At 36.6% G+C, this 12,365-nt stretch overlaps 1 protein-coding gene across 3 annotated transcripts in view; it reads left to right on the top strand.

Annotated features, from left to right (window-relative positions):
* Positions 1 to 12,365, top strand: part of ADSS2 (adenylosuccinate synthase 2) — a 43,193-nt gene that overhangs the window by 15,806 nt on the left and 15,022 nt on the right. Inside the window, exons 4-6 of one of the 3 annotated variants that reach the window (XM_032136528.2) lie at positions 2,954 to 3,004; positions 11,216 to 11,282; positions 11,550 to 11,657. In XM_032136528.2, coding sequence (XP_031992419.1) covers positions 2,954 to 3,004; positions 11,216 to 11,282; positions 11,550 to 11,657 — 226 coding nt within the window. Of the gene's footprint in view, positions 1 to 2,953; positions 3,005 to 3,534; positions 3,556 to 4,158; positions 4,278 to 11,215; positions 11,283 to 11,549; positions 11,658 to 12,365 lie in introns of those variants that run through there. The other 2 variants (XM_032136529.2, XM_058430494.1) reach the window with 2 other exon arrangements.

Genomic DNA, 12,365 nt, shown 5'->3' with positions numbered 1-12,365 from the left:
GGAGGAAACAAACTTTTCATGCACAAAATTATTTAAAATATTGCATAAAATTGCCTCAATTGATGTGTATAAGGTATATATGAAACATAAATGAATTTCATGTATGTATTTGAGCCCCACCCCGCAGAGATCTCATTATTTATATGCAGATATTCCAAAGTCCAAAAAAAATCTGAAATCTGAAATATTCTGGTATTTGGAATAAAGGAGACTCAACTTGTAATACGTAATTGAGGAAAATCATTAGTATAGTTAGTTTCCCGTTGGATTAGCTCACATTTAAAACACTCAATTACTGTTATAGTATGTTCAGGTTTTTGTTGTTGTTGTTGTTGTTTTGTTTTTTGGAGACGGAATCTCTCTCTGTCACCTAGGCTGCAGTGCAGCGGCGTGATCTCGGCTTACTGCAACTTCTGCTTCCTGGGTCCAGGTGATTCTCCTGCCTCAGTGTTCCGAGTAGCTGGGACTATAGGCACGTGCCACCAGGCCCAGCTAATTTTTTGTATTTTTAGTAGAGAAGGGGTTTCACCATGTTAGCCAGGATGGTCTCGAACTCCTGACTTTGTGATCCGCCTGCCTCGGCCTCCCAAAGTGCTAGGATTACAGATGTGAGCCACCGCGCCCCGCCCGGTTCAGGTTTAAAAGTAGCAATCTGTCCTCAAGTGTTCTTAACCACTAAATGTGATTTTATAGAACCCTGTCTTTGCTACCATCTCTTTTCTCCTTTCTGCGTTTTTACCTGTGACCTAGTCTGTGATTTTTATATTGATGCTGCCCTCTGCTCTTATCTCCTTTAATAAGTTTGCCCTACTCCCTTTTTCCTTCTAGCCTATCCAACCCTGCTCTTTGTCTACTTTACAGAATTTCGTGGTCCTGTTTTCTTTATTGTATCTCCGAAACTAACTTTAGAATACGTTTGTGTGTCAAAACAGCCGGAGAGGGGAGGCTCAGTGTTCCAGGTTTACCTTTTAGCACATTACCAAGGAGGTTCTCCTCCTTAACCTATAAGGAATATATTTTAAAAACAAATCTTCAGGTAAAAACAAATTTTTCATTGTTAAAGATTAGTTTTGAAATGTTTGCAGTTTAGCAATTTGTATTGTCTTTAAAGAAAAACATCGATTTGGATTCATTTGTTCATTCAAGTGTCTTTTTTTTTTTTTTTGGAGACACGGTCTTGCTCTGTCGTCTATGCTGGAGTGCAGTGACGTGAACACAGTAGTGAGCCTCTACCTCCTGGGCTCAAGCAGTCCTCCTGCTTCAGCCTCCCGAGTAGCTGGGACCATAGGCACATGCCACCATGCCTGGCTAGGTTTTTTAATTTTTTTTTTTTTTTTTTTATAGAGATGGGGTCTTTCTGTGTCACTCAGGCTGGTCTCAAACTCCAGGCCTCAAGCAATCCTCCTGCCTTGGTCCCCCACAGTGCTAGGATTATAGGCCACTGCTCTCAGCCAAAAATAATTTTTAAAACCACTTACTGGACAACAGGCCCTGTGCTATGAAAACTCACAGCCCCTCCTCTAGGTCTTCCACAGTTAAATGGGGAGACAGATATATCTCACAATTCACTGTAGTAAGTACAGTAATTGACAGTAGTACTTTAGAAGAATTAGTCAAAAAGTTTATTTCTTTACTTTTTTTTTTTTTTTTTTTTTTTAAGATGGAGTCTTGCTCTGTTGCCAGGCTGGAGTGCAGTGGCACGATCTCAGCTCACTGCAGTCTCTGCCTCCTGGGTTCAAGTGATTCTCCTGCCTCAGCCTCCCGAGTACTGGGATTACAGGTGTCCGCCACCACGTACCCGGCTAATTTTTGTATTTTTAGTAGAGATGGGGTTTCACCATGTTGGTCAGGATGGTCTCGATCTCCTGACCTCAGGTGATCTGCCCGTCTTAGACTCCCAAAGTGCTGGGATTACAGGCTTAAGGCACCGCACCCAGCCCATATTTGTTATAACTATCTTTTGGGAAAGGATGCCATTCCTAAAATTAACTCCCTTCTGTCAAATTTCTCCCTGCTAGATACCTAACCTCCCCTAACAAATTTCTCCCGGCCAGGTACCTAACCTCCCCAGCATGATGTTTTTCTACCATTTGCCTTTTGGATTCCTAGAAGTATTTTATGTGGATGTGACTGGTTTGAATTTGGAGCTTTTAGAGCAAGACATTTGGAAAGATAGCGTGTGAGTGAATTTATGTATGGAATGAATGACATGTGAGAAAACTCTTGTTAGACATGATGTATCCTATACAGAAGAAAAGATACAAACATGATTGCTTCAGTAAAAAACACTTTTAGAGATTGTATTTCCTTTTTTGTGAGACAGCATCTCGCTCCACCGCTTACACTGGAGTGTAGTGGCACAATCTTGGCTCACTGCAACCTCTGCCTCCCGGGTTCAAGTGATTCTCATGCCACAGCTACCCGAGTAGCTGGGATTAGATGGACCCACCACCATGCCCAGCTAATTTCGTATTTTTAGTAAAGACGGGGTTTTACCATGTTGCCCAGGCTGGTCTCGAACCCCTGGCATCAAGTGATCCACCTGCCTTGGCCTCCCACAGTGTTGGGATTACAGGCATTAGCCACCACTCCTGGTCTAGACATATTTCTAAAGAAATTAAGATCTTAGGCCGAGGCGGGCGGATCACGAGGTCAGGAGATCGAGACCATCTTGGCTAACATGGTGAAACCCAGTCTCTACTAAAAATACAAAAAAAAATTAGCCAGGTGTGGTGGTGGGTGCCTGTAGTCCCAACTACTCGGGAGGCTGAGGCAGGAGAATGGCAGTGAACCCGGGAGGTGGAGCTTGCAGTGAGCTGAGATCACGCCACTGCACTCCAGCCTGGGTGACAGAGTGAGACTCTGTTTCAAAAAAAAAAAAAAAGAAATTAAGATTTTAAAACTGCTATACAAAATATTCAATTAAATATATCTTTTTTCCCTTTCTCTCTAGGACTAGAAGGCTGGGAAAAAAGGCTTATTATATCTGACAGAGCTCATATTGGTAAGGTGGATATATTGCATTTATTTGTAACTATCTTTTTATCAGAAATTTATCAAATGAAAGTATTTGGTAACTAATTTTGTCTTTTATTTTTATTTAGTGTAAGTAGGATGGATTATAGTAATTGAGTTCTAAATACGAAAGACTTATTTTTTTCTTTTTTTAACAAAGTCTAGGCTGAAATTTACCTGTTTGAAAAAACGATTAGCTAAGCAAATTTGTAATACAAGCAGTATTTCATAAGACATCTCTAATTCTATTTAAAAATAAGCCACATCAAAATGCAAAGAACATTTATTTGTACACGTAATATTCTTGTAAAAGTAAGTGTACTGTTTTGCAGATAGAGTGACTCTTTGTGCCTAAAATGTAGTAGTTATTGCTTTTTAAGTGATTCAGATTTTGTTCAGACTAACCTAAATTTCAACCACTACGAATAAATTTGGGATTTTCTTCTCTGTTATTTTTCTCTTTCGGAACCAATGGAATTGTTAATTAGCAGTGACATGATTTAAGAGACAATAACCAGAAAAGAAATAAGTAAAAACCACGTAGGAAACTTCTCTGTGATTGATCTGCACTCTTAAATTGTATTTAAATATGCATGTGTCCTGTGGCAGTAGCTGCTCTAGTTTTAACACTGGCCTCTATTTAAAAGGCAGCCTCATCAAGATACTTAGAGTATTTCTCAGCCAAGCACAGAAATCAAATAACGGTCCCTTCAGATAACAGCCACAGACTTGAATCCTATGTATTATCTTAGCAACCCAATAAAATAACTTATTTGAAGTAAACTCTATTGGATTAACATACAGTTTTTGTATGAAACTGGCCTCTTCATTACATTGTTTGCCACAGGCTTCTTAATCTGTAAAGTCTGAAAAGAACAATTTTTTGTTTTTACTGAAAAACAGTTTTATGATAATATTTGTTGTCCTGTATGTTGTCTATTAGTAGACTGGTTATCCTTAAATACAAAGACTTTGATAGCTGTTTGTTAGTGTAACTGGATAAAATGTGGAATACTTCTGTATTTAACATAAAGTAAGCTTGTGAGTAGTTTATATTTCACCTGATTATACTTAAACTATGAAAATATTATCAGTAAAACTTCTATTTAAAAGACACCTTTTTTATTTCCAGAATAATTAATGGCATAGATGCATAACCAAGACAAAAAACAAAGGAAACAAAGAAGCTTTGCAGTCCCAAATGATAACATGCAATTTGGATAAGGACAAAAGGGTTTTGTTTTGGTTTTCAGAAGAAGAAGGTTGTCATTTTTGTTGCCCATTTTAAGCTTCTGACTTTAAAAATGTTTATATTTTGTTTGTTAGCTTATCTTAGAACTTGAATTTTAAACTTATATATCACTATTGTGCTATAATATAGGAAGCAATAGAGTGTTACTAATGTTCTTTTTTTTTTTAGACAGAGTCTCACTTCGTCACCCAGGCTGGAGTGCAGTGGGGTGATCTCAGCTCACTGCAACCTCTGCCTCCTGGGTTCAAGTGATTCTTCTGCCTCAGCCTCCTGAGTAGCTGGGATTACAGGTGTGCCACCATGCCCAGCTAATTTTTGTATTTTTAGTGGAGATAGGGTTTCACATGTTGGTCAGGCTGGTCTTGAACTCCTGACCTCAGGTGACCTGCCCACCTTGGCCGCCTGAAGTGCTGGGATTACAGGCATGAGCCACTGCATCCGGCCCTACTAATATTCTTTCTTACTGGCAGTCTCCTAGGTATGTAAGGAAAAAATGTTTTTGTGAAGTACTTTTGTAGCATTTCTGTTTGCTTACACTTACTACTCATTAGCTTTATTTATTCTGTTACCAATAGTCATCCTTATCTCCTTTTACCTTCATGATTTTATGTGTAGCTTTTTGGTATCCATTGTTCCTGTTGTGGATAAAGCAAGGCGCTGCATTAGATGATAAAAACCACTGCTTATCTTCAGAACTTTCCAATGGCTTTTTGTTATGTTGTCTGCTCTGTGAAATTCAGTATCTTAATCAGCATACCACAATTTAGGATTGCAAAACAGAATAATCCCTAACGCCTGCCATTTGAATAACGTATAGCATCAGTGTATATAATCAGATAGTTGGGCTATGTGCAGATGTAAATATATGCTGATGATATTAGCCTGTTGGAAAGAGCATAGTGTTAAGAGACATATCCCTGTTCCTGTCTGGATTCTCCATCTTCCTTCTTCATTGCATTTGCTTTGGGTCTGTCACTTAACAGTTCCATCCTTGGTACAACATAGAGTTTAAGCAAGTTACTTAATTACTTTAGATCACCAAAACAAAACAACAAAGTAGTAATGGGAAGGGGTCAAAAGGCCTAGAGTAAAAGGAAACTAATGTGGTTTAACCATAATAAATGTAAATGAATCTTATTATTTTATTTATAATTATATTTCTTTAATTATTTTTTCCCATAAATGTATGTCCTTAAAGGAAAGTATTTCTGACAGAGGACTGAGCCTGTAGAAGATAAGCTCAGACTAAAATTTAGGTGTTAGTAGTAATATGTGTAACAATGGATGTGTTGTGCTTTAAAATGTATGTTACTAAAAGCCTATAAGATTCACTTCCTAGGGTCCTTAAAAAGTCTTATAAGAAACATATTTTTTATTTTATTTTATTTTATTTTAATTATTTTTTTGAGACAGGGTCTCATTCTGTCACCCAGGCGGGAGTGCAGTGGCATGATCTTGGTTCACTACAACCTCCACCTCCTGGGTTCAAGCGATTCTCGTGCCTCAGCCTCCTGAGCAGCTGGGCTTACAGGCATGTCCCACCATGCCCGGCTTATTTTTGTGTGTTTTTAGTAGAGACAGGGTTTTACCATGTTGGCCAGGCTGGTCTTGAACTCCCGACCTCAGATGATCCACCTGACTCGGCCTCCCAATTACAGGCGTGAGCCACCGCCCGGCCAGAAACATGCATTTTAGTATAGTCAATTCTGTAATCGTGAAAAGGAATAAATAGTATCATTAAAAAACCAAATAACTGATTGGAAACCTGTCTGAGAATCGTTGCTGTGAAACCACTTCGATCTTTGCTTTAGAGACTCCCTGTCACCATGGCACTGAACGGACAGTTCTGTAAGCTCCATTGTAATTTAAGGCATTAGAATTCTCATTTCAGAACTGAGTACAGGATCTGGCATATAGATGCTTCAGAATGTTCATTTATTTCCAAGGATTTAAAAAATTTTCCATAATATGAGATTCTGTATAAAAGTGTGGTGGGTGCTAGGGAGCGTAGTACAATGGAAAAAACTATAGGCTTTGAAATGGAGGGATCTGAGTCCAAATCTTGATTATGGATCCTCTGGCAAGTGATTTCCTTTCTGGTCATTAGTTCCCCAATCAGTAAAACACCTTACACAGGTTGTGTCCACAAAGGAAAGAATTTTATGTGTTTTATTCATATATGCATACACCCAACAGCTAACTTAAGTGCTGTACTTGGTCAAGATGTGCTGTTTTTATCCTGACAAATACTGCTCTGTAGTTTTCTTAGTTTTGTTGTCTGTTCTTCAGTTTTAGTGCCTTCTATTTTTCTGAAAGAGTTATGTGTGAGGTTGGTAACATTTCTTCTTTAAATGTTTTATAGAAAATCTTTGTGAGGATGTTTTTATGAATTCCATGAAGGTTATAAATTTTATTTCTTTAATAGATATCAGGATATTCAGATTTTTCTGTTTCTTGTGTCAGTTTTAGATATTTATGTTTTCTAAAGAAATGTGTTCATCTAACTTCTCAAATTATTGGTAACTTTTTTAGTCTTCAGTAATGTCCCTCTTTTATTCCTGGTATCTATTTTATTGATTTTGTGGGTTTTTGATTTTTTTTTTCCCCAAAAAATAACCATTTTCTCTATTTTCTGTTTCACTGGGTTCAGCTCTTTCTCTTCTTTCTACTTTCTTTGGTTTAAATTTGCTCGTTTTTGTAGTTCCTTTAGAAGCTTGGATCATGAACTCTCGACCAACTGACCTCCCTCCCTTCGTCTCTCCCTCCCTCCCTCCCTCCCTCCCTCCCTCCCTTCCTTCCTTCCTTCCTTCCTTCTTTCCTTCCTCTTTCTTTTCTAATGTAAGCATTTAAAATTACATGTGTTCCTCTAACACATGTAATTGTTAGCTATATTCCACAAATATTATTTATACAATCATTTCCATTCAGTTCAAAATAACATAATTTCTGTTTTAACCTATAAGTTGAGTATGATGTTCATGTTTCCAAACATTGGAAGATTTTCATGATTTCTCTCTATTATTTATTTATAATTTAATTTTATTGTGAACAGAGAATACGTATGATCCTAATCTTAGTTTGTTGAGACTTCTTTTATGGCTCAGGATGTGGTCTGTTTTGGATAATGTCTTCATGCACTTAGAAAGAATATGTGCTCTGCTCTTGTTGAGTAGAGTGTTCTTTAAATGCCAATTAAATCAAATTGTTTGATAGTATTGTTCAAATCCTATATCCCAACTGATTTTCTATCTGTATATTCTATCAGTTACTCAGAGGAGTGCTGAACCTCCAACAATAATTGTGGATTTGTCTGTTTCCCTTTTCGAGTCAGTCAGTTTTTGCTTCATGCACATTGAAGCTCTGTTAGGTACATGTATGTTTACAATTCTGATTTTGATGCATTGAACCGTTCCTCATTATGAAATATCCTCTTTGGTATTAACAACCATAGCTTTTTATGATCAACAGGTTTCCGTGATGCTGTTCGTAGGAAAGTTTTGATGCTGTATATATTAATTAGTTACATTTCAGAAGCTAAATTTGTATTATGTGATTTAAAAGTATCTAATAAGCTATGATTGTTAATACCACAATATCCTCTTTATGGTAGTATTCCTTATTCTGGTACCTACTTTGATATTAATATGGCCACTAGAGTTGCCTTAAGATGACTGTTTGCACGGTGTATCACTTTCCATCCTCTAATAATCCTTAGTGTATCTGTGTCTTTAGATCTATAATGTATTTCTTATAGACAAAATGGAGTTGGGTCTTGCATTTTATTCATTGTGACAATTTTATCCTCTAATTGGAATGTTTAGACTAGTTACTTTTACTATAGTTAATTATCACTATGGTTGGATTTATGTCTGCTCTTTGTTTTCTTTTTATTTGTTCTTTTCCTGCTTTCTTTTCGATTGAACATTTTAAATATTATCTCCACTGTTAACTTACTAGCTATACCTCTTGTTTTATGAATTTAAGAATTTTGGTAGTTGCTCTAGGGGCTGTAATATGCATCTTTTACGTTACTTGAGTTACCTTCAAATATTTCACTTAGAAGGTTTAAACAGTTGATTTTTTTGAGGAAACTTAAAAATTATTAAGTTGCTGGCCAGTTCTTTACATTAGCATACTAATGCAAGGACCTATTGCATTAACCTTTTGCCCTGTTCACTGAATCTCATAACTTAGTTTGTACTACAGGAGATGCTTATTCAGGGAAAATGGCCTGAGAAGTGGTTGAGACACTTAAAATTTAAATATGAAATCCAGATTTGTTAGGTGTCTTTTATTTAATATCTATGTATTAAATGCCTACTGTGTCAGGTATGGTGCTGAGCACTGAGGATTCAGCAGTAGAAAAAACCAAAAGCATCCCTTAATGGAGCATATCATGTATTAGTGAAAACAAATCATATCAATAGAAATATGTAATCGATGTAGCATGGCATATAGTGCTCATTTCTGAGGAGAAATAGTAACTCAGAGAAAGGAGCTAGGCAATGGCAGGCAGTTTGGAGGAGGAGGTAGGGGCCTACAGTTGTATACAATGTGGCAGGGAGGTTTCACTGAAAGTGACAGTTGAGTAAAGACCTCAGGGAGATGTGAGGAAGCAAGCAACGTGGCTATTACGTGTACCAAGTCTCACACCAACCGTAGTATAGCATTAGTCATACTAATAAAACTTAACTATAATAGTAAAAAAAAAATTTAAAAATGCTGTTAATAAACTTAACTAAAGGTGCACAATTACGATGGTTTTTTTGTTTGCAATATCTAGGCTGTAGAAAGTGAAACAGATATTCCAAGGCTGTTCTTTCAAAACAGTAATAGTGGAGGCATTAATGCTCCATGCCATGATGAAGTCTTATGAAAGTAATTATTCTGATTACAGTAGTTGCTTCCTGGGGCCTAGAAAAACCAAGGAAAGCATTAATTCTATGACAAGGTACTAAATTAATTTCTGAAAAATATGGTTCACCTGCTTTCCATCAACCATTTATTTGTGGGTTGTCAGTTGCTTTTTTAATTTCTTAGATTATAGAAAACAAAACATTTACATTCAAATGTCTTTTTATTCAATAGAAATGAGAATGGCATACTCTAAGATCTCAATCTTGTCATAACTGATTTGCAAAATCGGGGTTTAAACAGCCCTTAAGAACTATTCTGGCCTCTCAAGTAACTGAGAAAGACTATTGCTTGGGCAATAAAATGGGAACATAATGATAAACTAAGCCTTATAGCTCAAAATTATTGTTTACATAAAGAGTATTTTATTCTTTTTTATTGCTATATAGTATCCCTTTATATGACCATTTCACACTTTTAAAAATCCATTCATTCTACCATTGATGAAAATTTGAGTTGTTTCCAATATTGCGATATTACAAATACTGTTATCCTGAGCATTCTTGTAGATAGATATCTTTTGGTGTGCAGTATATTGATATGGCTTTAAAGATGTTACTTTTATCTAACTGTGTGGCACTAAGACAGATACTGCTTACTAGATACTTTTAAATCACACATATTTAGCTTCTGAAATATAACTAATTAGTATGTACAGCATCAAAACTTTTCTACTAACGCACCAGGGAAACCTGTTGATAATAAAAAGCTATGGTTGTTAACCTTGCCAAGCACAGGGAGAGGACTGCCTTGATAGTTTTAGTAGTGTCTCAAAAGGAGGGAATTAGAGAAGAGTACATACATGGTTTTAGGGGCAGGGTTAATCAGAGGATGGATTTAGATTGGGTTATCAGACTTTTCTAGCTTCACCATCTATAGCTTCAACATCAGTCTTCTAATACTTCTAAATAGTTATTTTACAGATGCTACCACTAATCCCAAGGACCTCAAATCAGTCTTTCTGTTAAACATCTACACATTTCAGCTTAATTATTTGGAAACAGTGTCATCATTAGCAAAAAGAAGCTATGGTTAAATATGCTAAAAATCAGTAAATTGTACATCTTAAATGGATGAATTTTGTGGTGTATAAATTATATTCCCATAAAGCTGTTTAAAAACAAAACAAAAAACAAGAAGCCTTGGTTAGAAGTTCAGAGACCAAAATTCTAGTTCTGCCTCTTCTATAAACCATCTATTTATTGAATCAGTAAATATTTGAGGACATATTTGCACCGGAAATCAACGAGTAGGCTGAACTGACATGATCCTAATACTCTCAGAGCATTGGTAGGGGAGAGAGGGAGTACAAGTTATGTGTAGGTGTAGAAAGAGGCAATATTTCATGTAGAAGTACATGCCTTGTAGCTGAGGGCTGCAAAGAATGCCAGTGTGACCAGAGGGCAGTGAGGGTGGCAGAGCATGGTATAAGATGAAAGTGTAGACTGTGCAAGGAGGCCAGATAATAAAAAGAATTTTGTCTCTTTTTTTAGAGCAGTGGAAAGCCATGGAGTTTTAAGGGCAGGGGAGGTGTGAATGCCATATTTGTGTCTTAGAAAGATGGCTTTGGCTGCATGACAGCATTTGGATTAGAGATGTCTAAGAATGGAAAGAGGTACACACATTAGGAGACTGCAGTTTTGGCGAGAGGTGATGGAAGCTCGAGACTAGTGAGGAAAAGGGAGGTGTCAACATGAGCCCTAGATTCTTGGAGTCCAGAACTTGAAGAAAAAAGAGTATTTTTGTAAATTCACCTTTGTAAAATTTTAGGGCAGGATGTTTCAAAATTACCCTCTTAATGACTTATTTTTTAAAATAGTATAGACTGCAATAAATAAGAGTGAAAGATCAAACATTTTCATGTTAATGTACTAGTTGGTGTTATAAACTTCTACCATTATCACTTTTAAAAATATGTTTATTATACTGAAATGAGGCTGAAGGGATTTATAACTTCAGTAATTTGAAATTGCAGTGGATTTTGCTTTTGTGTTTTATCTTTGTTTCAACAACTGTGGTTTTATTTCCCCTCAGTATTTGATTTTCATCAAGCAGCTGATGGTATCCAGGAACAACAGAGACAAGAACAAGCAGGAAAAAAGTATGTGTGGGTTTTTTTTTTTTTTTTTTTTGGTACAGTTTAAGCATATGCAGACCCTTATATTTTAGTTCTAGACCCGAAGTTTAAGAAAAATGAGTATTAGAATATCCTGTTTTGGAGAAAATCAGTAGGATTATGAACATATACTTAGCAAGAAATAACATAAACAGAAAATAGTCATATGTAACTTTATTCACTGTAATGATCTGACCAGAAGACCTACATCTTTCTTGTCTAACTTAAAGCTTGTTTGGATTTGTTTTTAAGTTTGGGTACAACAAAAAAGGGCATTGGCCCAGTTTATTCGTCCAAAGCTGCTCGGAGTGGACTCAGGATGTGCGACCTTGTTTCTGACTTTGATGGCTTCTCTGAGAGGTAAGTAACTTGTGTTTCAAAATGGAAGGGATGAATGCATTTTTTGATTTTTTTTAAAACCTAGGGTGCAAAACGATGCAGTCGGTATTCTAGTTAAATAGTGGTGGTTGGCTTTTTTAAGGTTTGAAATATTAAAGTTATTTTTATTACATTCTAATTCATCCTTGGTTACAGATTTAACTTCATGAAAAATAACATGATGGTGATTTAATAGAATGTCCTAAGAAGACAAAGCCAGAGTTATATTTAAGAATCGAAATATGGAATGGTTTCCTGAGAAATAGAATGATTCCAGGGGCTGTGGCAGTCCTTGGGTGGTTACATTCTAAGGTCTTGATCCTTGCATTTTCAGTCCTGGAGACTCCTTATGTCCTCCCACCCAGAAATCATTAGCTCTCAGATACTGGTGAATTACTGTATACCAAGCTCAACTTGAAATCAACAGATGCTACGTTAACACATGCTTTCTGTAGCCAGATCTCCTTGGGAAACCTAGTAGTCATCAAAAAGCTACTCAGTGACTCAATGATAGGGAGTTGGTTGTGTATAATAACAAGTGACATCAAAGCTATAATGACATTGTATCCCCTTTCAGTCAACCACTTAACATTTGTCTGCACTGGCAGTGCACCTTTACTGAAGAATATTAGATTGCTAATGTCTGCCTCTCTCTCTTTTACAAGTATCATGTAAACTGCTCCCTTTTGT

The sequence above is a fragment of the Hylobates moloch genome, unplaced genomic scaffold (assembly GCF_009828535.3).
Source record: "Hylobates moloch isolate HMO894 unplaced genomic scaffold, HMol_V3 SCAFFOLD_18, whole genome shotgun sequence".
Taxonomy (NCBI): domain Eukaryota; kingdom Metazoa; phylum Chordata; class Mammalia; order Primates; family Hylobatidae; genus Hylobates; species Hylobates moloch.
This window is presented reverse-complemented; position numbering and strand designations above follow the sequence as displayed.